Source organism: Meles meles, chromosome 1 (assembly GCF_922984935.1).
Source record: "Meles meles chromosome 1, mMelMel3.1 paternal haplotype, whole genome shotgun sequence".
NCBI lineage: Eukaryota > Metazoa > Chordata > Mammalia > Carnivora > Mustelidae > Meles > Meles meles.
Window position 1 is genome coordinate 1,712,532 of NC_060066.1, and position 26,779 is coordinate 1,739,310.

At 66.9% G+C, this 26,779-nt stretch overlaps 1 protein-coding gene across 1 annotated transcript in view; it reads right to left on the reverse strand.

Moving 5' to 3' along the window:
* The window catches only part of ADGRB1 (adhesion G protein-coupled receptor B1), a 76,299-nt gene that overhangs the window by 19,479 nt on the left and 30,041 nt on the right, over window positions 1-26,779 (reverse strand). The window contains 6 exon segments of the mRNA XM_046014090.1: window positions 1,065-1,168; window positions 7,035-7,176; window positions 23,150-23,193; window positions 24,186-24,288; window positions 24,436-24,511; window positions 24,973-25,116. Of these exon segments, the coding sequence (XP_045870046.1) occupies window positions 1,065-1,168; window positions 7,035-7,176; window positions 23,150-23,193; window positions 24,186-24,288; window positions 24,436-24,511; window positions 24,973-25,116 (613 nt within the window).

The following is a 26,779-nucleotide window of genomic DNA, read 5'->3' on the forward strand; positions in this document are numbered from 1 at the left end:
CCGGTCCCCGGTCCCAGAGGCCTCCAGGGAGGGGCTGGGTGGGTGGGGGTGGGGAGGAGGTTCCGCCACGGGGTGCCTGCGGGGTGCAGTTGGTTTGGCCAGGAGGGGTTGGCTGCTGCCCCCGGGCAGGAAGGGGGGTAGGGGAACACAGGCCGCCTGCCCCGCCTCCCACCAACGACACACATCGATCTCTCCTTGCTGGCCTCGGGGGCGGCATCAGCTCCGGGCCATGGAGCTGTGGGGGCAGGTGACCTTGACTCTGACTCCCTGTCCGAACCCTCTGCTCAGTGGAGCTCAACCAGGGCTCTGGGGGCGGGGAGGCAAGACCCGCCGACAGGCTCACACTTGCCCTCGCACACCCCTCACACACCTGAGCCCATCCTGGTCACGGGCCCGGGTTCAGGCCTGTTCACATGCGTCCCTCCCCCAGAGCTGGGATGGCCAGGGATGGCTGCCTTGCCCCGACCCTGCCTGGGGAGGCAGTTGGGGTCCTGCGATGAGGCCCTGCGGCCCGGGGGAGGGGGTGAGGGGCAGGGATGGGAGTAGAGGTTCTTGCCCTGAGACACGACCCAGGCTCAGAGAGGACTTGGACGTGCACACCCACATGACAGGACATGGTATTTGGGGCTCTGAGGCCCCAGGGCAGGGCACTGGGCTGGGGAGCGGACTTGCTGGCGCCGGCCAGGCAGTGCCTTCAAAGGGCAGGAGAGAGCGTGGCTCCTCCTGCGGGCAGCAGGGGAAGGCAGGAGCAGAAGGGCAACCAGCCCAGCCAAGGCCTGTGCCCGCCCACCCCGCCCCTGGGCATCCAGGGGGCGCCACTTGTGGAGCAGGTGGGGGGCCGTCGGGGAGGGAGGGGGATGGAGAGCGGAGGGTGGCGGTGGGGCGGCCCATCCCTGATGGCCTGGGCAGGAGAAGACGGGGCGGGGGGGCTGCTGGCTGGGAAGGGGGCTCCGGACCAGCGCACCCCCCACGGCTGTCCTCAGAGAGGGAAGGGACAGGACCTGACCCCGGCCGCCCCGTTCCCGGGACCCCCCCAGCCGCCCCGCGCGCCAGGCCGCACCCACCTCCACACGGACACGTAGATGATGATGAGCATGAGCAGGGTGAGGGATGACACGCCGCAGCCCACGATGAGCGTCACCGACGGCACGATCACCTTCTCCATGTTCTGAGGATGCCGGGGCGGAAAGAGAGCGGAGTGAGGGGGTGGGGCCCCTGCCGGCTGAGACCGGGGGTGGGGGGGGACGGGAGCCTCCCCTCTCCACCCCGGCCCCCCACCTGTGCTGCCCGCGTTTCTGCGCTGGCCCCTGGGCGGGGTCTCTGGGCACCCACCTCCCCACCGTGGTGTCCTCAGAGCCACTTGCCGAGCCTAGCGACGAAGGCTTTGTCTGCACTTCACGGACTACCCCCCGCCCCAATTCCAGAGGAGGACCGCGTCCCCGTGTCACAGTTGGCTCGCGGGCTGCCAGCCCCACCACAGGGACAGCTCTCCTGGGCCCCGTGCTTCCAGAACGCCCGCCGAGAGCAGGACCCCGGGCTCCCTGGAAGGGCCCCTCGGCACCGGCTGCCTCCACGCCGGTTCCAACCCCAGCACCGGCTGCCCACAGCCCCACCGAGCACCCCTGCTCTCCGCTCCGCCCTCCCCTCCCCCTGCTCTGCCGGATCCCAGCACCGCACACCCACCCCCTGCCTGAGCCCGGCCCCCGCGGCTCTGCGCCCAGCTGCTGCCGGAGACTCACGTCAAACGCCACTAGAGATGGCAACCCCGCTTTGCTCAGGGTCCCCCCTGCCCGGCCGTCCAAATGCTCCAAAGGCTGCTGAGCCGGGCCTGACCCCCGGCACCGGCCACCCCCTCCTTCCCACCGAGGCAGAGCTGTGGCCGCTGCCAGTCCCTCTGCCCAGAACACCCTTTCCAGCTGTCATGTGGTGCCTCTCGGGGGGACCTTGGGCTGGGCGGCCCGGCTGCTCCCCACCACATAGCCCTGAGCACCCAGTCGGTGAGCTCAGCCCCGTGTCACTGCCTGGCCCACCCAGTGCACACAGAGGGCCACCGCACAGTGGACTGGGGTCGCTTGGAGGAGGCCAAGGACACTTGGAGGGACGGACACGGGTCCCTGCAGCCCCTCCCCAGCCTGCAGGCTCTGCGCTCGAGGGAGGAGGAGGCGAGTTGGGGTTGTGGGGCTTCCTAGGGGCTCCCCCACCCTAAGGGGGAAGCTCCTGTCCCCGCTCCCGGTCGCAGTAGGTTGACGCTCTTCAGGGCAGCTCTCTGACCCCGCTGACCCCGGCGGGCTGCCCAGGGAGGCTGTTCCGCCTCACCGGCTTCAGAAGGCCCCACATTCTTGTCCCAAGGCGGCGCCTTCCATCTCCCTTGGGCCCCCAGAGTCGGAGCCGGAACCCGGGCCACCTCACGCCGCTGTCCCTACCCACGGACAGCACGGTGCCGAGAACACGCTCTGCCCTTCACCCACGTGTGTACTGTCCCTGTGGCCTGGGCTGCCCTTCCCCACACTGGAAACGCCCCCTCCTGCCCCCGCCCCCCTCCAGGCCCTTCTGGGTGTTGCTGGGCTCCAGCCCGGGTCCCGCCGCTGGAGGGGACTGCCCGTCCCCGCAGCCCCACGTCCTCCCGTTCCTGAGCCCCCTCGGGCCAGGCCCGGCTCAGACACAGCCCGCGCGGCTGGCCAGATGAATGGAGCCAGGGAAGGCAGGCTCCGGGAAAAGGGAGAAAGTCAGCCAAGGTCAGCCAAGCAGCTGGAGGTCCCTGGAGTCACGGCCCAGGGTGAACCTGTTTCCATGCGGGGAGCTGGAGGTCCCTGGGCAGCGGGGGAGCTGGGCCACGGCTCACACCCCTTCACTCGCCAGGGAACCTTGAAGCCCGGCTGGCCACACGAGTCACAGGTGGCCAAGCGAGTGGCTCACACCCGCTCTGTGGCTGGCTCCGGCCCCGACCTCTGTGGCCATCTGCCTCCATCTGCCCTCATTAGACCTGGCAGCCACCTGCCGGCCCGCTTGCCCACCTGCCCGTCCGCGCTCTCCTCTCCACCCGGCTCATCCGTCACTCCCGACAGCCCCCGCCTGCGGGCTCTGGATGATGGGGGGGAAGGAAGGAGGGAGAACCAGAGGGCAGGGTGCCAAGGAGCTCTAGCCCTCATTGGGAGGGTTGGACTGGAGATCTCTGGGCAGGAGCTTGGCCCCAACCCACACACAGAGGGCAGAAGCCAGTCGGCCTCCCACCGGAGACCGGTTCCCTTGCCAAGTTTTGTGCCACCCCAGGGCCTTTGCACATGCTCCTCTCACTGCCTGGTGCTCTTCCTCTGACCTTCACATGGCTGGCTCTGCCTTCAGCGTAGAGGTCACCATCTCCCAAGAGCCCTCACTGACCTGGTTTAGTCTGAACCAGCCCCTCGTCTCTCTGCCCCATCACCTGGCCTGGGGACTCACTGGGGTACAGGGCCCCCACACACCCAGAAATTCTTTCTTGTTGTCTATAAGGTCCCCCTTGGTTTCTACCCCATCAACTCCCCACTGTCCCTCTCCTCTTGCACCCTCTACACAGCCGACATGTCCCACGCGCAGACTTCCCTCCTTGGGCGCCGTCCTTGCTGTCCTGTTACTGCTCCAACACCGCCCGTGGCTCACAGCTCGCACACAGAACAGCCCCGACCCCCGGTCCCATGCTGAGCCCTGATCCCGGGGAGGCAGGGGACACATTTCCGAGCACATCACGGCAGCAGCTGGCTTTCCAGTGCTCCTCCTTGCCAGGCTGTGCCCTGTGCTGTGGATCCCTCCCCGTGTCCAGGCCCCACTGCAGCTCGGAGCCAGACAGCATCCATCGCCCCCTCACAGATGTGACTCAGAGCCACCGCTCACCCGCCCAGCGGTCAGTGGCACAGCTGGGCTCTGACAGTCTGGCTGCACACGGAGCTCGGGAGGCAGTGGTGGTGGGCGGTGGGGGGGGGGTAGTGACCAGGTCCATGCCCCCGTCTGGGAGCTCGTTCCTCCCTGGCTCTGGGGAGGGAGCCCCGCACCCCCTCTCCACCCCTGGACTCCCCGTCCCCGTGGCCACTCCGGGCCCCAGGATTCCCGGCGTCTCCACCTGCTCAGACCCCAGCCCCCACGCCTGTCCCAGCCCAGCCAGGAAAGAGGTAGGCGGTGCCCGTCTTGCCCCGGGCCCAGCCCACCTCTGCCACCACCTCACCTACCGGCTGGGGTGCTCTGTCCTCACTTCTGTAGGAGCCCTCCAAGGGCCCAATCGCACTGCCATCCTCCGTCGCCCCCCACCACGTAGCTCCCCACCGCCTTTGGGGTGTGGCTCCAGCTCTCCCCAGCACTGGCCCTGTATGTGCCCCTGCCCTGCCCCCTGAGCCCCACCTTGTCTCCCACTGGCTTTTGCCTTCCTCCCCTTCCCCGGCACGACCACTGCTCCTCTCCACTAAGCTCAGCCGGTGAACACCTGTTCGCCCCTCCAGGCCCCGCAAGACACCTCCTCCCCGTGTTCCCCTCCCGAGCCACCCGTGGGGAGGGAAGGAAGCTGTCGCCGTGCCCAGAGCACCTGTCCCTTTGGCCTGGGCTGCCGCGGGCCTGTCTGGACGTAGACCCCGTGCTCCTCCCGGGCAGGACTGGGGTCTGGCACAGGCCCCAGCCCCTCACAGGCGGCACGACTGCGATCTCACCCTCGTGCTCGGGCCCTCCCACTCAGGGTCTCCGGGGTCAGCCCCGGAGCCGGAGCCGGCCAGGAAGAGACAGGGAGGAGCGAGCAGGCTTCACTGGCAGGCCGGCACCAGGGGGGTGGCAGGGCCTTGGCCCTTCTGGTGCTCCGGCTCCGAGCTCACGCGCACGCCCGTGGTGGGGTCCTGGGGTCGGGCAGAGATGACCACTGTGCCAGCTTACTGCTGGGGACACCGAGGCTCCCAGTGGCCAGGCACATTGCCCTCAGCCCCAAGGCCCCTGGGAGCGGCTGCGCCTTCAGCCTCCGCTCCCCTTCTGGGATATAGGGATGGGGTCCCAGCTTTACAGACGCTGACGCCAGAAGCCCCCCAGCTGTGGCTGCCGACCCCCGCACCAAACAAAACCTCCAACCCCTCCCAGACCGAGACCTGCCCAGCCTGACACGTCGACCTCCATATGCCCGGCCCCAGCGGCCCCGGGGCAGGCCAGGCTGGGGGTAAGGCCCCGGGGCCCCAAGCCTTCTGCTCCTGGTTCCACCAGCTTTCACCAGCATCGGCCACCTGCCCCTCACCAGACCCTGCCTCCACACCCCCGCTGACCCGGAGCTCAGCCCCTGGTGGGACGCCACCTTCTGCGGAAGGCACGGACTGCGCACGCGGTCCACACCGCACACCCTGGGCCGGCAGGGCCCTCCCTTGCCCCTGTCAGCTGGCCCGACCCTCAGGGCTGCCGCTTCCATCTGACGGCGGGGTGGGGGGGGCGGCGCTCAGAGTGACGGGGCACGAGGCTGGAGTCTGTGTGTATGAGGGACCAGCCTGTGCGTCCACACTCAGCCACACCAACCCTGGGCACACATCCCACTCCGGAATGCTCCCTGCCCCCTGTCCTTCCTCTCCCTGCTCCGAAGGATGGGTGGCCACCTGGGGACCCTGTCCTGCAGGGTCTGGCCTCGAGGGACTCGGGAAGCCCTCAGTCCTGTTGGTTGCTCCCCGTGCAGAAGTCTGTTGCTGTACCACTGATGACCACCTACGCAGAAAGCCACCTCTTCCAGGGAGTCCCCGGGGATGGCCCTGGTTGCAGCTTTCAGGGCCCTCCCCAGAACCGACAACACCAACAGCCCTGTCACAGGGACAGGAGAATGGGGGAGAGTGCCCCAAAGTCAGGACCAAGAGCACAGACCCCCGTCCAGCGACTTGCCCCAAGACCTTGAGCAAGTCGCCCTCCCCAGGGCTCAGTTTACCTGCCTGCCAATGGAAGGTTTTGGTAGTGATGACCTCTGGGTTCCCATTGGGCTCTGCCCCCATGGGGAACCCTAGCGGATACCACTGCGCTCCCTATCCATGTCCCACTGGACAAAGGGTGGTGGGCAGAACGTTCTCAGAGAGGCCCGGAGCCATCTCTCACACTGAACCCAGGATTTCCTGAAGGGAGGCCTGTGCTGCCTCCGCTGGAGGAGGGCCAGCTGCCCCAAAGCCCAGGACAGCCATGTGTCCCACCCCAGTCTGCCCTCCACATCTGCAGCTCAGTGATCCTTAGACCTGGGGTCTTAGTGAGCGAAGACCCCAGCCCCTTTCCCTCCTTGGGGGGCTCGGTGACTGGGGCAGGGGGGTGTTTGCTGGGACCCGTGAGTGGTGCTCAGCTCTGCGACAGACAACCCCCTCAGCCCCAGGGGGCCAAGCCCGGCACCCAGGGCCCCAGCCCGGGAGCTGGCCCCAGATGCCGTCGCCATAGAAACCAGCAGCCCCCACAAGAATCACGGGAACAAAAAGGAGGCCCCTGAGATGATGGGGCCTTCCCCAGCGGAGCCGTGGACCTGGGCCAGACCCAGCACCCTCAGCCACCCGGGGATCCTGACCTGGGGAGGTGGCGGCCTCCAAGGACCAGGGTCCACTTGGGGAGGGCGGGGAAGGCCTCCCAGCCAAGGTGGGTGCTCCTTCCTCTCCCTCTGCTTGGCAGGCCAGGGCCCTGTCGCCCAGCTGAGGGGCACACTGCCAAGTGAAGGGGTACTCGGGCTCCGCCAGGCCGAGCCCTCCCCCAGTCTTCAAAAGCCTGGGCCCAGCCTGCACGGCTCCCTGAGGACGGGTTCCCTCCAAGGTCCAGGCCCCCAAGGAGAGTGGGGGAGACTCACCCATCCGCCCCTGGGGGAGAGCGGGGGTTGCCCAGCCCCTCCCGGGCGGGTCCCCAACTCCCCGCTGCCACCCACCGGGCTCCCACCCACCCTCTCCAGAGGCCAGCGGGCCACGACACCGACCGGGCGCAGGGCCCCGGGCAGGGATGGGTCCGCCCCCCCACCCCCGCGCCGGAAGCGCCCGCCGCGGCCCCCTCCCCGCCCCCACCCCGCGCCCCCCGCGTCCCGGCCGGGGTCTCACCGCGTCGGCGCTGAGCTGGGCTAAGATGGCGAAGGTGGAGAGCCGGTCACAGAGGCAGCGCGTCCGGAGGGCGTCGAGGGGCACCGTGCGGCAGCCGCGCCACGACCAGGGCCCGAGCTGCGGGGGGGCGGGGGAGGAGGGCCTGGGGGGCGGGACACACGGGGTGGGGTGGGGGGGACAGGGGCGGCGTGAGCGGCGGGCGGCCGGCGGCCCGGCCCCCTGTCCCCGCCGGCCCGCGCCCGCACCTGCGCCCGCAGCCGCGCGCCCGCCCCGCCGCCGGCCCCCGGAGCCCCGCGCCCCATGGCCGCCGCCGAGCCGCGGGAGAGCGAGTCTCGGGAGCGCGGGCCGCCGAGCCCTGGCCCCGCGCCCGCCGAGCGCCCCGCCCGCCGCCGCCGCCCCCCCTCCCCGCCAGCGCCGGAGCCCGAGCGGGAGCCGGAGCCCGAGCCCCAGCCCAGCGGAGCCGAGCCCAGCGGAGCCGGGGGCGGCGGGCGCGGCGGGGGCGCGCCGGGAGGGGTGCGGGGGGCCGCCTCCGCCCGGAACCCGGCGCCCCGCGGGTGACCTTGGGACCGCCCCCGCCTCCCCCTCCGCGTTCAGATCGCCCCTGGCGCCCGCCGCACAACAGCCTTCCCCGCTGTCTGGAGGCCGGGGATTGCGCCTTTCCATTTCCACCCCGGGGCCGCCCGAGAACCAGTCGCCGCGGTGGATCCAATCCCCATCCCTGCAAGGCCGCCGGCCTGCCCAGGAACTTAGGAGCGTCCAGCCACCGCAGCTCGCCCTGGGCTGGACCTGCCTGCTGGAGCCCCTGGCCTGTGGGGGGTGGGGGGTGGGGGCTGCAGAGCCGCTGGGCCTGCGGACTGGGGGGGGGGGGGGGCTCCGGCATGTCTCAAGCAGGAAACCCTGCCAGGGGATCCACAGCCCGCAGGGGTCTTGCAAACCCAGGGCCACAAAAGGTCTGCGCTCTCCCGCAACTAACTCAGACCCCAGGCCTCCTCTCAGGACTTCGGGGAAAGTTGCAGGTTTCTGCAGCGAGGGTCTTCCCTGGACCTGCCCTAGAATCCAGGGGGTGGCATCAGGCCTCTGTGCCCAAGCACAGTGGAGCCGCAGAGCGCTGTCGCCAGCTGGACTGCCTTACCCCAGCCCTGCACGCCCAGCAGGCTGGGGTTCGTCAGCTCCCTGCCCAGTGCTCTCCCCATGGGGGCCCTGACCCGGCAGGTGTGTACACACATACACACACACACACACACACACACACACCCTGGGAGTGCTGCCTCTGCTCAAAACCTGGGTTTGCAAACCACCAGCCTTGGCCACCTCTTCAGGGTGTCACCTGGGCAAGCTCCCTACCCTCGCCGCTAGCCCCCGTTTCCTGAGCTGCAGAACAGGGAGGGTGAAGCGGGCACACACGGCAAGGCCCCCAGCACCGTGCCTGCGTGCACGCGGGAGCATCTCCGGGAACGTGGACCGTCACTGGCTGCAGGGATCTGAGAGCCCGGGCTGGTGCGGGTGCCCAGGAGATGTTACACAATCCCTGTTCTGAGCGTCGGGCCCCGGGGGGCAGGGATGTATTCTGGGCTGGGCCAGAAGCCTGGACGTGGGCCTCGGTCTTTTGATTCCCTTCTCTCAGGGAAGGACCTGACCCCATTATGCGGAGAAGAAGAAGTGGGGGCTGGCCCCTGGGGCCCACACGGGCCAAGTTCAAGGTGGCGGCCAGGCAGAGTTTCACGGCCCAGGAGCCAGCCGTAGGCTCCGTGGGAGCACCGGGGCTCAGGCCCTGGGAAGTACCCCACCACACCCCGGAGTTCCAGCCGGCCTGCTCTGTCTCTAGAGCTCAGGGAGAAGAGAGCACTGTGGCCTGCGCTCAAAGGGCCCAGGATTGGGGAGCTCGAAGCTCATCCATGTCGGGGGCTTCCATAAGATAAATGCAGAAGCAGCCGCTCGTCACAGCGGGGGCCAGGGGGCAGCCGGACCCAAAGACCAGAGACCTTCTCCACGTCCTGCCTCCAGAGATGGAGAGACCACCAGCTGCAAACCAGGACCAGGACAATGGAAGGAGCCCACGAGTGTAGGGTCCTGGAGCGTCCTGGAGCTCCCCGGGGGACCCCAGGTCCAGCCTAGTCCTCCCCACACCGTTGGCCAGAGGCCTATCAGGGCCTCGCTAGGTGTGAGGGCCCCACGTGGGACAGGGGCATGGGGCGCTAAGCCCTGGCCAACGCTGGCCCCTGCCACGGCCCCTGTGTGCCCCTTCCTGCCAGAAGCTCCCTGTCCTCACGCCCGGAGCTGCATATGTGACCGTCCCCACGTGCCCAAGCCACTGGCCAGATGCCGAGCCAGCCACCACGGCGCAGGCCAGGAGATGGCCAACACCGCCGCTCTGAGAGAGAGCGAGCCCCACAGACCACCCCTGTCTGCGGCCAGGCCGCCGCCTGCTATCCAGCTCAGGGCTCGTGGGGACATCAGCCCTGGAGCCATCCTTGCGAGCAGGAGTCCGGGGCCAGCCGGTCCTGGTTCCCGTCCCCACTGTGCTGCTCAGTGTTCGGGCGTGGACCCGCCTCCGCTCCCTTCCTCCAAGCACAGAGAGGGGTGGGGGCATCCGGAAGCCGGCTCTCCTGCCTGGGAGCCGGGGAGGGGCCGGCACGCCGAGGCTGGGGTTGAGGCCAGCTGGGCTGGTCTGCAGCCAGGCTGCGGGGCCTACAGGGTGCCAGGCTGAGAGCTGCAGGACCTCCCGGGAGAACTGCAGCCCCGGCTCCTGAAGAGGATATGCTAATTAGCTTATCGATCTCCCAGAGGGGGGTGTGGGGGACTGCAGCCCACTTTGATTAGCTTATCGGTCTCCCAGAGGCGGGCTGAGGTGCTCACTCTGTAAGGAGGGCACGGGGTGGGGTGGGGGGGCGCTCTCAGTGTCAGGGAGGCACGCTGGGACAGGGACCCTCTCCTTGCTCCCTCCCACTCCTGGGTGATAACGGTTTCCTGTGCGTCTTGTCCCTGAAGCAGGACAACAGCCCTCAGCTGCCCCACGCAGACAGAGCCGCTGAGGCTCCGAGAGGAGGCACCCTCGCCCAGGGCCACACAGCACGAGCGGCAGGGCCCGCAGACAAGCGCCCAGCCTTGTCTGTTGACGCCGCTCCAGGCACACAACCCCCGAACCCCTGGGTTGTGGGGAACACATCTGAGGGACCGTCAAGGATCACCCGGGACCCGGAGCACAGAGAGGTGACCTGCCCAAGTGCCCCCTGCCCTCCCTGCCCCACACCAGGAAAAGAACTCAGGCCATGCGGGGCGCCCAGGGCTGGCCAAGCCTCCCGTGCGGTGCTGGACATCGGCCAGGGGCTGACCTGCAGCCACACAGGTGGACAGGCGGTCCCTGACCCCAGCCCCGGCGCTGGCCTCTTAGGTTCCCCCTCCAACCCGGGAAAGGCCAGGGGATTCTCAGTCCTTCTTTCGGCAAAACCTCTAGGAGGCCTCCTCGTACACCCCAACATCTTCTTCCCATGTCTGACCGGGATGCTTCCCGCTCTGGGCGCCCGTCCCCTTCTCTGCAGCCCAGGCAGGTCACTCTCCCGCTTGCACTGGGAGACCATGGGCTGCCTCTTGACCGAGCTTCCGAAACTTGGAATATCTGGGTCGTGGAGCCAACCCCGCCCCCGCTCCCGGAGCCCAGGCCTGAGGAATCTGGGCCGGTGACACCTGCTCCTCCTCCCCTCGCCAGGGCCAGGGCGACAGGAGGAGCTGGGGCAGTGGCACCCCAGGCCCAGGAGGGCAGGGAGACCCAGAGGGTGAGAGCGGGGGCTCGTCCATGCCTGAGTCCAGGGGAGGTCTGGGGCGGGGGCTGTGTCTTCCCCATCTGACCAGGGCTCCCAGAGCAGAGCCACGCCTCCCCCATCGCACTGCCTGACCTGCCGGGAGGCCAGGCTGGTTCACCTCCGGCTCCTGGGCTCCCCCAGGGAGGCGGTCCCTGACCCACGGCTCCTCCATTCTGCTCTGCTCACGGCGTCAGTGTCCTCCTCCGCAGCTTCCTCTGGGACGGCAGACCCGGGCCCTGCCTGCTCACCTTGCTGCCGGCCCACCGGTGAGAGCGCCGGCCCAGCCTGGGCAGCCCGCCCTGCTCCTCTAAACTTCGACTGCCCGCCGCAACCTCGCCGCCGCCTCGCTCCTCGCTCTCTCCCACGCCCACGGCCCACCCGTCAGCAGCTCCGGCCAGCCTTCCCACGGTGCCAGCAAACACCAGGGTCGTCCTTGGCTCAAAGCTCCCACGGTCCCCTCCTCACTGAGACACCCTAGGGCCCCGGGGGCCCGTCCAGCCTCCCTGACCTGACCTCAGCTCCTCAGGGGCTCTCCCTGGGCCACATTCAGGGGCTCCCGGGACAGAACCCCCCCTGCCTGCCACCGCACACTCAGCACTCAGAGCGGAGCCGCTGCCTCTCCCCGTGTCCCAGGCCCAGAGCGGCTCAGAGAAGATAAGCAGGCCGCCATCAGCAGCGGGCCTGGTCCCCGACCCCGCTCAGGGTGGGTGGGAGCCAAGGGGCGTCACAGACCCCGGGAGGAGGATCACCCCACGGCACCTCTGCCCCCCGCCTCCTGGCCAGTGCCCAGCTCAAGAAGGCACACTGTTCCCGCTCAGGCGGATTCCGTCCCAGCTTCTCGGCACTGAGCTGCCTCCCCTGTGAAGGGAGAACCAAGGCTCCGCCAGTGCGTCGTTGTGGGAGACACGGGGCCGCGTTGCCTTGGGCCTGGCGCTCACAGTACGTCGGGGGACGGTAACAGAGAGGGTGCGCTGACAGCCGGCCCTCCCGCCCCGTCCGTCCACCCACCGAACCAGGGCGCTCGCTGCATTCATGAAGCCTCCTGCCGGCCCACGGAGCAGGTCTATTACGGGACTAGAACCGTCAGGGTCCCCTGGGGTTTGATGGGCTAATTCACGCTGGAGTGTGAATGACTCATAGGTAGCCTCCTACACGATCGAAAAAAGCCGGTGTGGGCACAACATAGTCCAATAGGGGAACCGGGAACGGGCAAAGTATCTGCCGCAGAGGCTTCTAGAGGCCCCTCAGGACTTTCCAGCCCGGTCTTCAAGATCATCAGTGGGCTGGGCTCCCCTCGTGCTCCCCGAGCCCTCCCGCCTAGGACCAGGCCTGCTAAATCACACTTCATCCATCAGAACGCCTACCCCCCACCTCTCCCTGCTGACTTCTGAGCCACAGATCAAGGTTTGTGCTCAGTCTCCTCCAGAAAGTCCACCTGGATAGCCTGTGAATTCCCGAGCATTGCACCAGACCCCTCCTTCGGGTCCTGCCCTGCTTCTGCGCTAGGACCCCTCTCCCTGGGTCCTGCCTCAGCCCACAGCCAGAGCGCGTCAGGCCTCCCAGGCTCCCTCGGCCCCGTTGCACCTGCCGGCCCACGCCAGCTGGACGGAGCCAGAATGACCCAGCGCACATGCACTGTCTCCTGCTTCCAGCCCTTGACCTTGGCTGGCATCTCTGACCATGGGCCCTCCTGTCCCCCGGCTGACTCACCTGGTCCTTTGGGGAAGCCCCCTTGAGCTCCCTCTGTGCCCAGACCTATCCCTGCTGGCCACCAGCTCATGAGAACCTGCAGACCAGGTCGTGTCTGCCCCACCATGGCCTGGCCCAGGTCAGTTCTATGCTGTCTTGGCTCAGGTCCTGGGGGCGACACCCATGGTCCTGGGAGGACCCTGACAGCTGCAACACATGGACCCTGGGGGAGGGACACCTGCCTGACCAAGGTCTCGCTAAGCGTGCTGCCCAGTGAGACCCGGCCTGCGCGCGTGCGCATGGGGCTGGCCCTCCTGGTGCGGCCGGTGTCTGAGCCGCAGGATCCCGTCCCGGGAGCCTCTGCTCACGATGCTGAGATGCCTCCTCACTGCCATCTGGTGCCAGCCACACTCGGAGTCAGCTCCCCGCTGCAGGCCTGGACACCTGGCCCTCCCCGTGGTCCAGGTTCTCACCCTCACATCCGCCATGCCCGGGGCAGACCTGGGCCTCTGGGAGAGGGTGGGGCCCGGGGCCCCCCAGCCCTGCGAGCCAGCGGTCCCGCCTGCTGACCCTGCTCCACCTGCTAACCTCCCCCCAGCTCAGAGGCCTGCACCCCTGGGACCCAACCTGAGCCTGTCCCCTCACTTAGAACTCCCCCTGGCACCCCTCCGTCCAAGCTCTGTCCCTCCTGTCCCCTACCTCTGCCCACTGATGGACCACTGCCTTGGCACCCACATTCCCGCCAGGGGTCTGCTTAATCATTCATCCAGGAAGCCCCTCCCTGGCCTGCCTTTGGCAGGCTCTGTGCTCAGTGTCCCCTGACAGATCCCAAACCTGGCCACCCGTCACAGCCTGCTCAGCCCGGTGGCCTCCAAGAGGCCCTCCCAGATGCCACAGCCTCCCCAGCCTCCCTCCACTCTCCCACACGATCTGCTCCACACCAGGGGCGTCTGACGCTGTGGTCCGGCTGGCCACTGCGCTACAGGCGTGCCCCAGGCCCCACAGGGAGGGGGCCGCGAGCTCACCGCCGCGCCGCCTTCACCGCTGTCTGTGCCCTTACAGCTGCCCCGAAGCCACCGAGGCCAAGACGACATTGCATGAAGACCATCGGTGCCCCCGACAACGCACCCGTGGCCGCCGCCCCCCTCACCGCCACCATCCGCACGACGCGTGGGCAAGGCCACCATCACCGCCACGTCGCCACCGCCACGGGCCGCCCCCGAGAGAGCGCCGTCATCACACGACCCCGACCCGGCAGCGTCCTCGCCACCACACCCGACGTCGGCCGCGCGCCCGCCACCGTCACCCATCACACTGTCACCAGCAACACAGCCGCGGCCATCACCGCCATCCGCGCCCTCACTGCCACCACCGGCATCAACAGCACCATCGTCCCCGCCGCTGTCCCGTTGTCTCTGTGCTGTCACGGTCCCTGGCGTCACCGCGGCTGCGAGCATCCCGAGCGTGGCCGGCTCGCCGCCTCAGAACCAGCCCCGCGACCGTCGCCAGACCGACTCCAGCCGCCAAGCCCGTCGCCCCTTTCACCAGCGAGCACTCCTCGCGTCTGCCGTGTCCGGGCGCTGTGCAGACGGAACCTGTCTTACGGGAGGTCGCGCCACCCCGTCACCCGAGGACACGGCCACACCGTCGCCACCGCCTGTCACACCACGACCGCCGCCCACCTTCCAGGCATCTCGCAGTCCCCCGGACTCCCAAAGGCCCAGTGACCCTGGCGCTCGAGGTCATCCCTCCGCGCCCTGCTTCCTGCCGCCTCGGCACCGGCCCCGAGGCCTGGGGGCGAGAACGGGCCCTCGGGCCTCGCTGACACCTTGGGAGTCCTTGGCACGGCTGTCCCACCTTGCGCCCTCCCACAAACCGCGTCACGCACCCCCCCGCCCCCCCCCCCCCCCCCCCCGTCCCCAGGCCACCAGCAGGGGCCATGGCTGCCTGGGGAGTGGGATTAAGACCTTTCTGCCTCAAGAAACCAGCGTCGCAGCCTCGGGCGGAGGGAAAGCAAGCATCTCAAGGGAGGAGGGCTCCACCCGTCCTGCAAGTCCAGCCCGTGGGCCCCTGCCTCGGCTCCTTTGCACACGCTGCGCTGGGCCCGAGGGCCTCTGCTGCCCGCCTCCAGGTGGGCTCCAGCTGGGGAACCTCACGCTGGGCCCTGGAGGCCGGCGCTTACCCCGCAGGGCACAGTGCGGGTCAGGGAGGGGACTTCTCTCACGAGCTTCCTGGAGGAGGGGTAGGGACAGTGCCTACCTGCTGACCATTTCCCACCGAACGACCTGCACTCGACACCCATCCCCTCATTTCGGCCCCGCGGCAACCCCACGTCTCAAGGAACCAAAAGGGCTCGCCCACCGTGACCCTGTTAGTAAGGAAAGGGGCCGAGATTCGAGGCCAGGCCTGCAGCAGGTAGGACCCTGCGGCTCCCTCTCGTGCAGATGCCAGGTCACGGCAAGTGCTCCACACCTGGGGGCCTGGCCTCAGAGAGGGATGGACAGACGCCGCTGCAAGGACAGCGTGGCAAAGGCCCGGCAGCCCGCAGGGTGGACTGGGCCTGGGAGGGTCCCGGGAGGATGGGGACAGTGGCAGGACGGGGTCTGGGCAGGGCAGTCCCTGCAGGGAGCGCAGGGGAGCCCCCTCCTGGGTAGACGCAGGGGGGCCCCGTGTGCCCATGGGGTCAGCGTGCCCTGTGGGTGGGCGCCGCTGGGAACATGTGGTTCCGGCACGGTGCCCCTGGAAGGACAGACGGACGGGGACGGGGCCCTGCTAGGAGCACCCCAAAGCGACTCTGTGCACTGGCCAGAGGGGCCCAGTGCGTCGCGGTGTACACCCCTTCCTGCAGCAATGCGGCCCAACCCCCGCCCCCCCCCCCCCCCCCGGCCAGGGCCCGGCACAGACTCACGCGGTGGAGCCCGTGGGGGGTGCTGCTGCGGGACTGCGGGTGCCCATGGCAACGGCCCCGCCTGGTCCCAGGCCCCCCTTCCCAGGCCTCTGGCCGCTCGGCCCTGTGGCCACAGACAAGGAATGTAGCTGACTCGGTCTACACCGCACGCCCGCCGGCCCATCTCCTGCCCCTGCAGGCACCTCCGAAACAAAGCCGCCCACGTGCCACCCAGTGCCGGTCCCACTTGAGCTCAGGGGCCCCCCTCCTTGACCCCTGTGTCTCCGTGGATGCTCTGCTCAGAGGACCACATCCCCACCCGCCTGCGCATTCGGAGAGGCCGCGGGACGGATTCAGGGGCCGCGGGTCGCAGCTGGACACACAGCGGTAGGAGGCTCGTGTGCAGGGAAGGCTTCCGCCCCGAGATGCGCCCTCCACACCAACACGCCACACTCCTGGCCAGACCACCCCGTCCTCGGCCGGAGCCCCCTCTCCAGACATGCCCCCGGGTCTGTCACCGGCCAGGAGTGACCAGCATGCCGTCCAGCAGAATGAGAGGGGAAAGCAAGGGAGAGGGTCAGGAGAGGAAGGGGGCGGGGAGGGCCGTGGCCAGTTCCGGCCAGCACTGGCAGTCCCATCCTCTGCCGCGGCCTGTGAGGCTCCTGGTGCGGGCTGGGGGGCTGGCGACACCTTCCCACGGGAGGGCACCTGTCTCCTCCATCGTACGGTCAGAGAAGCTGGGGCCCAGGCTTGCACGGCCGGTGTGGCAGAGCCGGGGGTCCCCGAGCTGGAACAAGGAGCTCTCCTGACCCGCCAAGTGTGGCTGGAGGACGCACACAGGACCTCCCACCCTTGGGACACACCGGCCCAGCGGGCATTCCAGTGGGGGCAGCTCCCTTGACCCCTACCCTCCTGAGGGGGCCCCTATCATCCCACAAGTGAGTGGTGAGGGGTGGGCGCACCCTCCTGGATATCCCGCTGGGTGGGTGGCATGGGAGCATCTCACCAGTGGGACGCTGTCACTGAGGTCAGACCCCACTGGGCAGACTGGCTGCAGAGAAGGAGGGAATGGGCGAATCCCAGAACCCTGAGGATGAGGGGCCTCCTTCAAACAGGGTACAGTCCGGCAGCCTCTGTTCACCTCCTGGGGCCTTACTGTGTGTCCCCAGCAGGGGAGACACGTAGACAGTGGGCGAGACCCAGGCCCTGCCCGGGGGGCCCCGTTCTGCAGGAGTAGGGGCAAACAGGAGGCAGGAAACACTCCGGGGTCTGAGCTGGGAAGGAGGGGACAGGACTGGGCGTGTGGGAAAACGGCAGGAAGGGGCCAGCACCTCTCAGAGCAGGTGCTGCTCGAGGCTGCAGCAGAACTGGGCACAGGGGCCAGGCGCAATTCGCCGCCCGTCCCTGAGGGGGGCAGCAGCGAGGGGCCCGTGGGGCGGAGGGCAGGGGCCGGGGGACCTGGCGGTCAGCCAGGAAGCAGCGTGGGGTGCCATGACCTCCCGGCCCATCTGCCCCCTCCCGCTCCCGCCCCTGCAAGGAGCCAGGAACGCCTGGACTCAGCAGCCCCTGCAGGAGAGGGCAGGTCCCCAGCGTGGCTCCCCAAGGACGAAGTGGGGGGAGACTCAGAGAAGGGAAGGGCACGGGGAAGGGGCTGGGGCGGACTCCAGGGCTGCAGGGGGTGGGGAGGGGGGGAACTGGCCGCCCTCTCCCATCTCCCTCCTGCCCGCCTCCTCTCCCCCCATCAGAAACCAGCCTTAGTGGGAGGACTCCGGCTGGCTCCCAGCGGCTGACAGAGACCGACGGACCCTGCCAACTCTCCCTTCCGCTCCCCCTCCCCTCGGCCTGCCCCTCACCGCCCTCTCCAAGGAAACCAAGGATAGGAGCAAGGCCCTTAGAGGGACGGGGACACACACTGGGGCAGGGGTCCCAGAGGAGGGGTGAGCCTGGGCCCCGCCTATCTCTGGGTGGCAGGGCCTGGCCGGGCGGCCTCCCGGGCCTGTCGCTCTGCAGACAGCAGCCCGCGTGTGTCAAGGAGGCACGTCTGAAGAGCCTGGCGCGGGGTCGGGCTTCAGGTGCGTGCAGGACGCCATCCCTCTGGCAGCCCGTCCTGGCGTCTGCTCCGCTGGCTCAGCTCGCCGGAGTAAAGACGCCAAGAGCCACCCAGGGGGCGAAACCCCCAAGCCGGGAGCACTTGTCAGAGGCTCCGCAGCCCATGTGGGTGTGGGTCCCGGGGCCTTCCTGGGCTGGTCCCCAGCACACCCCCCCCAAAACGCGGGCATCCCAGGAGGCGCCCTGGCGGGGAGTCCCTGCCCCCCACCTGCACACAGGGTCCCAGCTGAGCAGAGGAGAGCAGGAGACCATCTGCTCTCCCAGAATCTTACCAGCTCTGACTTCCAGGTTCTAACTCGGGCTGCCGTGAGGGAGATGCCAGGAGCTGGCCTCTTGGGACCACAAGACCGGGCGGGGCCCAGGACGGGCTCCGGGCCCTCGTCCGCTCCGTCACCCAGCAAGCTCTCCTTCCTGCACCCCATCCTCCACCTATGCTCCTGCACAGCTGGGAGCTCTGCAGGGACCCCCCCTTTCCCTGCCTAACACCCCCGCTCCTCGGGCCTCCCTGCCAGGGCCAGGCGGCTGCAGTGCTGGGGGGGAGGGGCGCCAAGCCACCGTCAGCTGGGGTTTTGGAGGGGGCCATCAGGGTCTTTGGCTGGGAAGGGGGGATTAGGCCACATAATGCGGGTGCCTGGGGCGAGGGGGGCTCCAGGGAGCTGTCAGGAGCCAGAGTTAACAGAGCCGCTGAGTGTGGGTGTTGAGGCTTCATGTGGAAATGTGTGTGTAACTGGGGGCGAGACCGGTGGAGGGTCTGTACGGTGGGCAGGAGCCTCTGACTCAGTATTTCTAAGACGAGCATGTCACATGGCCAACTGTCGCATGTGTCTAGAAGAGGAGGTGGCCCGGTAAGCACGTGACGCTCATGTGATCATCTGTGAGCGTCCTGAACAGGTTCCGGAGAAGACACACAGGCAGGGCTCAGCATGTGACCAGGGTCAGGGCTCAGTGTGTGACCGGGGTCAAGGCTCAGTGTGTGACCGGGATCAGGGCTCAGAGTGTGGCCAGGTTCAGGACTCAGAGCGGGACCAGGATCAGGGCTCAGTGTGTGACCGGGGTTAGGGTTCAGAGCATGACCAGGATCAGGGTTCAGCATGGGGCCAGGGTCAGGGCTCAGTGTGTGACCAGGGATCAGGGCTCAGAGTGTGACCAGAGATCAGGGCACAGCATGTGACCGGGGTCAGGGCTAAGTGTGTGACCAGGGTCAGGGCTCAGAGTGTGACTAGGATCAGGGTTCAACGTGGGGCCAGGGTCAAGCCTCAGTATGTGACCGGGGTCAGGGCAAAGTGTGTGACCAGGGTCAGGGCTCATAGTGTGACCAGGTTCAGGTTTCAGAGTGTGACCAGGGTCAGGGCTCAGAGCGGGACCAGGATCACGGCTCAGAGTATGACCAGGGATCAGGGCTCAGCGTGTGACTGGGGTCAGGGCTCAGAGTTTGACTGGGGTCAGGGCTCAGAGTTTGACCGGGGTCAGGGCTCAGAGCGTGGCCAGGATCAGGGTTCAGCATGGTGCCAGGGTCAGGGCTCAGTGTGTGACCAGGGCTCAGGGCTCAGAGTGTGTCCAGGGATCAGGGCTCAGCGTGTGACCAGGGTCAGGGCTAAGTGTGTGACCAGGGTCAGGGCTAAGTGTGTGACCAGGGTCAGGGCTCAGAGTGTGACCAGGATCAGGGTTCAGCATGGGGCCAGGTTCAGGGCTCAGTGTGTGACCAGGGTCAGGGCTCAGTGTGTGACCAGGTTCAGGTTTCAGAGTGGGACCAGGATGAGGACTCAGTGTGTGACCAGGGTCAGGGCTCAGAGTGTGACCTGGGTCAGGGCTCAGAGTTGACCAGGGTCAGGGCTCAGAGTGTGACTGAGTTCAGGGCTCATTGTGGGACCAGGGTCAGGGCTCAGCTTATGACAAGGATCAGGGCTCAGCTTGTGACCAGAGTCAGGGCTCAGTGTGTGACCAGGGCTCAGGGCTCAGAGTGTGTCCAGGGATCAGGACTCAGAGTGTGACCAGGGATCAGGGCTCAACATGTGACCAGGGTCAGGGCTCAGAGTGTGTCCAGGGATCAGGACTCAGAGTGTGACCAGGGTCAGGGCTCAGAGTGGGACCAGGATCAGGGCCGAGTATTTGATAAAGGTCAGGGCTCAGAGTGTGAATGGGGAAAGGGGTCAGCAGGTGACCAGGGATCAGTGTTCAGCAGGTGACCGGGCTCAGGGATCACAGTCAAGGATGGAAAATCACTGTTTCTCATCGGGTGGTCACTGCCTCCCTCTCCCGCAAACCCCCACCCACAATCCTGCACACATGCGACACTCTTTCTCACCCCTCCCCCCACCCCACAGGTCCACACCAGCACAGACTCAGCTCCTGGGTCACAGGTGGAAGCAGACTTGGGGCCCTGTACCCGAACCCTCTGTCAGATCATCTAGGAAACCCTGGGCTCCTCTGAGCCCTTTCATGGGGCGAGGAGCAGCCCCCCACCCTGGCCACGGACGGGAGGTATCCAGCACAGAATAGGGGTGGGTATGGGGGACACAGCCAGTCCCTCTACTACAGCACCCCAGTCTCAGACCCTCCCCGTGGGTCCCAGCTACCCAGCCATGGGTTGGATTCCTCCGTCCCCACTCCAGAGAGTCCCACTGAGTCAGACTCATAGGTGGCCCGAGGCGGCAGACACAGTGCATCAGGCTCCCGGGCCTGCCCAGGACCAAACAGGGAGCTCGCGTGCGAATGCTACCTGGGCCATGTCGCAAACACGGCCCAGTTGCTGGCCCCTTCCTTCTGTCCTTGGGGCCCTGGGCCCCCAGGTACAGACACTTCAGCCATTCCACACCTCCAGAGGGGACCGGGGGTGGGTGGGGCATGTTGGGATGGTGGGCAGGCCCCCCGCCCTTGAAAGAGTTCATGGCAGAGGTGAGAAGTGGGGACGTGGCCAAGGATCCTGGAGGGCAAGGTCGGCCTCGTGGTCCTCCTGGGCCACAGGAAGGCCCTCAGGATGGTGAGCTGGACATGCTGGCCGGGCCAGAGCTCTCGCAGCTGCTGCCCAGGGAAGGCAAAGGGGATGAAGCCCACCTCTCTGGAAGGCAATTTGCTTCCAAGAGCTTCACATGGTGCCAGGACTGGCCGGCAAGAAGTCTATCAGAAACGAGGGTGGAGCTGTCGGGAGAAAGAGGAGGCCCTCCAGTAGGGGTGACGCGTGTGGCCCGGGGCTGCGGGCAGCCTTTGGACAGCCCCTGGGGGTTCGGGGAAGGGCCCGATGGACAGACCAGAAGCCACAGCTCAGCCCGGCTGCCTGGGAATGGGGATTCAGAGGGGCTGGCCAGGACGCCGCAAGCATGTGGGCCTGCTTCCTTGCTCCTTCCGCTGTCACTCTTTTCAGATACCCCATTTTATACCAAGAAGTTATGCCGCTTGTAAAACCCAGAGAAAAGCAGGACAACAACCACAGCCAGAGGGCCACTTGCCAGGGCAGCAGGCCGGCCAGCCCTCTCCCAGCCAAGCCGCCGCCCCAGGCCCAGAGCCGGTAAAGGCCAGTGGAATCTGCCCAATGGCTCCGTGTGGCCTCTGAACAGAGCCCTGAGGCTGCCTCTCCCTTTCCCCGCAGTGCTTGTCTCCAGTGCATGGTGCTAGGTCAGGCCTCTGCTCAAACATCGTCTCCTCAGAGAGGCTCCCATGAACCTGCTTTAAAAGGCAGGTTGACCCCACCTGCCGCAAGTGTCACCTGCCACCAGATCCATCTGGCTCCACTTCTTGCCATGTGGAATGAGCTGATGCTTTCATAGGAATCTACATATTCCTGCTTTACTGCCCCTCCTCAGTGTGGACAGGACAAGGCTGAGAACAAAACCCGATAGAGATCTGACTTCTCTGTGGTTGGTAATCACCGGAGGATGGATGGATGGATGGACGGATGGATGGGTGGATGGGTGGATGGATGGATGGTGGATGGATGGATGGATGGATGGTGGATGGATGGATGGATGGATGGTGGATGAATGGATGGATGGGTGGATGGATAGATGGATGGATGGATGGATGGATGGATGGTGGATGGATGGATGGATGGATGGATGGTGGATGGATGGATGGTGGATGGATGGATGGTGGATGGATGGATGGATGGATGGATGGTGGATGGATGGATGGATGGATGGATGGTGGATGGATGGATGGATGGATGGTGGATGGATGGATGGATGGTGGATGGATGGATGGTGGATGGATGGATGGTGGATGGATGGATGGATGGATGGTGGATGGATGGATGGATGGATGGTGGATAGATGGATGGTGGATGGATGGATGGATGGATGGTGGATGGATGGATGGTGGATGGATGGATGGTGGATGGATGGGGATGGTGGATGGATGGATGGATGGATGGTGGATGGATGGATGGATGGATGGTGGATGGATGGATGGTGGATGGATGGATGGTGGATGGATGGATGGATGGATGGGTGGATTGATGGATGGATGGGTGGATGGATAGATGGTGGATGGATGGATGGATGGTGGATGGATGGATGGATGGATGGATGGTGGATGGGTGGGTGGATGGATGGATGGTGGATGGATGGATGGTGGATGGGTGGATGGATGGATGGTGGATGGGTGGATGGATGGATGGATGGATGGGTGGATTGATGGATGGATGGGTGGATGGATAGATGGATGGTGGATGGATGGATGGATGGTGGATGTGTGGATGGATGGATGGATGGATGGTGGATGGATGGATGGTGGATGGATGGATGGATGGTGGATGGATGGATGGATGGATGGATGGTGGATGGGTGGGTGGATGGATGGATGGATGGATGGATGGTGGATGGATAGATGGATGGGTGGATGGATGGATGGATGGATGGGTGGATTGGTGTGGATGGATGGGGCTGAATGGATGGGTAGATGCTGATCCCATCCCAATAACTTCCATAGCTCCTGACACAACAGCTCCCACAGACCTGCCCCATCTTGCCTGTCCTCCAGCACCTGCTCTTCCTGGCCACACCTCACATGCCACGTGTGGCATCCAAATTCCATGTTTGTGCTCAAGCTGTGTTTCTGCCTTCATGCTCTTCTCTGCCAGGCGAGCTTGTTTTGAGCATCAGCTGCCATGGGAGCCTTCCTGACCTCCCAGGACACATGCTCATCACGGCCCCGCCCCAAGCACAGAGGGTTTGCAGCATGGCCCCCAGGCTCAGGGGGCTGGGTGGCGCACCTCACACTCCCAGGCGGCCTGGGGAAGGGGTGCAGGGATGCCTCAGGGATGCCGACGCCAGTGCTGAGAGGGACGGGTATCACAATGACGCCCACCCTCTGACCACACCCTCCCCAACAAGGAAGGCCTCACCCCCCAGGGTTCAGACCGCCCCGCACCCCCGGATCCAGGATTCTGACCCTCCTTCTCCAGAGGCTGCTCCCACTTTGGGGCCTTTGCACAGCCCTTTCCTGGGAGGCGCCAGAGGCGGGCCGGGGGGGCTCCAAGCTGCCTCAGAGCCAGACGTGGGCAGGGAGGGGTCACGTGAGACACGGATGGGTGGGAGGTCATGGCCTCAAACCTGAAACCGCACCCCTCCCCATGGGCCAGCCTCCCCTGAGCCCGCCCTAGAGGCCCCGAGGCCACAAAGTCCACGTGAACTTACACGTCCGACTCGTCCCACAGGATGCAGGTCTGGTTGGTGGTGCCCTGGGAGAGAGCGGGGAGGAGTCAGGGTCATGCGCCCCCCTGCCCTGGGCCCGCCCTAGGGTGACCGCCGGGGCCACTCCCAGCCTGTTAGGTGGGCATTCTGACTCTGCTGTCGCCCCCAGAGAAGGAGCACGAGGAGGAGGAAACTGAGGCCCAGAGTGGGGAAGGGACTGGCCCCCCCTCTCAAGCCACTCTCATCCCCTCCCCAAGTGGGGCTGGGCAGTGATGGCTGAAGCCCATGTCAGGGGCCCAGGCAGCCAGTCCAGCGTGCCGGGGAGACTGCCCCCTCCCATGGGGTCCTGCGGGGTGGGCACAGGCGGGGCCTCAGCAGACCCTGTCCTGCAGGCCTGTGGAGGGAGAGCAGCAGGGGTCCTGGGCACCCCCGAGCAGTCACGCACCCCGAGTGCTGGTGGGAATGACTTAGGTCTCCACCAAGCTTGTGGCTCCCATCTACGAGGGGAGAGCCCAGGCACAGAGAGGCTGAGCGACCTGCCCGAGGCCACACAGCGGGACAGATCAGGGCCAGTTCTTGCCGTGAGCCTGGCCTTGGGTTCGAGACGTGCCACTGCTCGGTCCTGGGCGGGTAACAGATCCGCTCCCATGCTCGGCTTCCTGGCTTTCAGCGGGTCCAAAGGGCACGTTGGCCCCGGGTCCTCTGAGGCCTGACAGAGAGCCCCAAGGAGCCGGGCACAGTGGGACTGTGAGGCCCGGGACAGACTCATTCCTCAGAAGGGCATGGCTCTTCCCCAGGAAACCAAGCCACACAGGGCCGGGATGGCCACGGAGCCCGGGCAGTGGCTAGAGAAGTGGGCTGGGTTTTGCCTCTGGCGTCCGCCGCCGTGTGAGCTTGAGCAGGTCACCACACCTCTCGGGCCTGTTTCCCCTCCATCGTGCAGCGACGCGAGCAGCAGGCTAAAGTGAGACCCACGAAGGCCACGGGCCCCACATGGAGCGGCTGGGGGAGTTGCGTGGCCCTGCGCACGGGCACTCACGTTGTACAGGTGGGCGAACTCTATCTCCAAGGGCGTGAGCAGGGAGCGGGGCGGGGGCTTCACTGTCACGGAGATGACCTTGGAGTTCAGCACGGTCGTGTTCCTGGGGCAGAGCCAGCAGGTGTCGGGGGCGGCAGGGGACGGGGGGCGCAGGGGACAGGCTTCCCCTCCCGGTCCCTCCCCTGAGTGCCTCCCGCCGGCCCGCGCCCCCACTATGCCACGTCCCTTCCAGGTCGGCCAGACCTCCCACCTCTGCAGGGCCAGGAAGCTGCCCAGGTTTCTGTAGAGCACGGTGCCCACCACGAACACAGACGAGTCATCAGCCTCTGGAAGGGGGCACCGCGGTCACCCTCTCCCGCCTGCCACAGCCGGGGCCTCGCAGCAGCGCGGGGAAGGGCACGTCCCCGGGAGGAGGCCCAGGCTCCTTGGTCGTGTCCACCCGCATCACACACACAGCACTGTGTTTGGGGAGCTGGGGTGGCGGTCTGGGTCCCCTGAAGTGACCCTGAGGGCTTGGGGGGGCAGGTGGGGCCCTTCCCTCCCTGCGGTGACTAGGTCCACGGGAGCATTCAGCAAAGGTTGCCTAGGAGCTTCCAAAAGCAGGAAGAGCAGGGAGGGCTTCCTGGAGGAGGGGGTGACCTCAGGAACATGGAGAAGAAATGAAGGCTGCCCTTGGCCCTTGAGGCAGCAGGCCAGACTCCAGAAGGAAGCTCCTGGGGGGTGAGCCCTCGGACCCCAGGGCCTGAGTCTCCCATGAGGGCCCCTCCCGCAGCTTGGGGCTCCTCACCTGCCAACCCCGTGGAGAAGACGCTCTTGGACACAGTGACCCTGTCCTCCGGCACCTTGGCCCAGTCGCCCGTGGCCCGCCAGCCCTTCATGGGGAAGCTGATGTCTGTGGCCCCGCTGGCCGGGAGCTTATGGATGCTGAGGACTGGAGCAGACGGACCAGCGCAGAGACAACAGGGACAGAGACAGAGGAAGACAGAGCAGCTGTGCAACCGGGAGCCTTGGCCCTGGGGAGCTCGCGGCTCAGAAGGGGCCCCAACCTGGGCAACCTTCCAGCCTCTTCCAAGCCCTCGAAGGACACCCCCCTCCGGCCCCAGCAGGAGCGCCCTGGCACGGTGAGCAACTGGGCTTTGACTCATCCCCCATGGCTCCACAGGGGTCAAAGGCAGCTTCTGCGGTCAGGTCTGTGGCCAGGGAGGGGTCCCCGGGAGCACTGTCACCTTAGTGACCCCCTTTCCTCCCTGGGATGCTGGAGCCCAACCCCTCCCCCCGGCCGGCTCCACAAAAAGGAACAGACCCTACCCCCCAGGGTGTCCTGGAGGCAAGGTGGGGGCAAGGGGGCACACACCTGGGAGCATGGGACTGGGGTGGGGGGTCCCAGTGTCTCCAAGTCCCCCCCCAGCCCGCCAATGTCAGGCGGACGCCATGCCCCCTTCTCCCAGCGCCCCGCGGCCCTGCCCTCACTAGGTGTGGGGGAAGGACTGGGCTCAGGAGCCCACAGCCTCCGCCCGCGGCGCCAGCCCGCCTGGCCTTCGCCCACCTCTGTGGCCTCGGCCCCAAGGAAACCCACACAGGCAGCCGGTCTGCACCTCCACCCCCTATGCTTTTGTGGGGCCCCCGCCCGCACTCCCTCAGCCCCTCCGTGCCTGGCCTCCTGGCTACACCCCCCTTGCCCCTGCGTGGTCCATTCTGGGGACCAGGGCACCTTCCATCTAAGAGGACCTAGGGACAGAGACGGGGTCCTTCTCGCTGAGGGCCCCGAATTCGGGATACGGGGTATGTGGGCCCCTGGTGTGGGTGTGGGGCGTGTGGGCATGGGGTTGGGTGGGGCGAGTGAAGTGGGGGCGACGTAGGTGCCTGTAGGGCAAGGGTGTGTGCGCGTGCAGGCCCGTGGGGTGAGAGTGTGGGTGTGGGCTTGTGGGTGTGCGAGTGTGAGGGTGTCAGTGTGTGTGGGAGTGTGCGGGGTGTGTGGTGTGTGAGTGTGGGAGGTGAGTGTGCGAGTGTGGGTGCGGGCTTGTGGGTGTGTGGGGTGTGAGTGTGCGAGTGTGGGTGTGGGCTTGTGGGTGTGAGTATGAGGGTGTCAGTGTGTGTGGGAGCGTGCGGGGTGTGTGTGTGAATGTGGGCATGTGGGTGTGAGGTCCGTGGGGCACACAGGGCGAGGCACCAGGGGATCCGTGAGATGCAGGCGTCTGACAGGACAGTTGGGGTGATCTGGGGCTCTCTGCAGCCCCCCGAGGCGGTCGCTGGGTCAGTGCACCTGCCCTGGGAGGAGCCCGAGACCCTCTGATGAGACACTTGGGGGCGGAGGGCACGGAAGAGCTGGCTGCACGGTCCCGCCTTGGACCCTCCGGGCAGTCCCGGTGCAGAGAGGCCCTGGGGGGTGCAAGCAAGGGCTGGCCCTGCCCGGGGCTCCTGCTGTGTCCCGGGACTTGGGGCTGCAGGACCTCGTTTGGGCTGAGACACCCTGCGGTCCCCCTCTGGGATCCCATGAGGCCACGGTCCACATGGAGCTGGGGGGCTGTGTCCATGGGAAGGCGCAGGGAGGGCCCGTGCAGGGCATCTGGCCGCCGCCTGCTCTGGTGGACAAG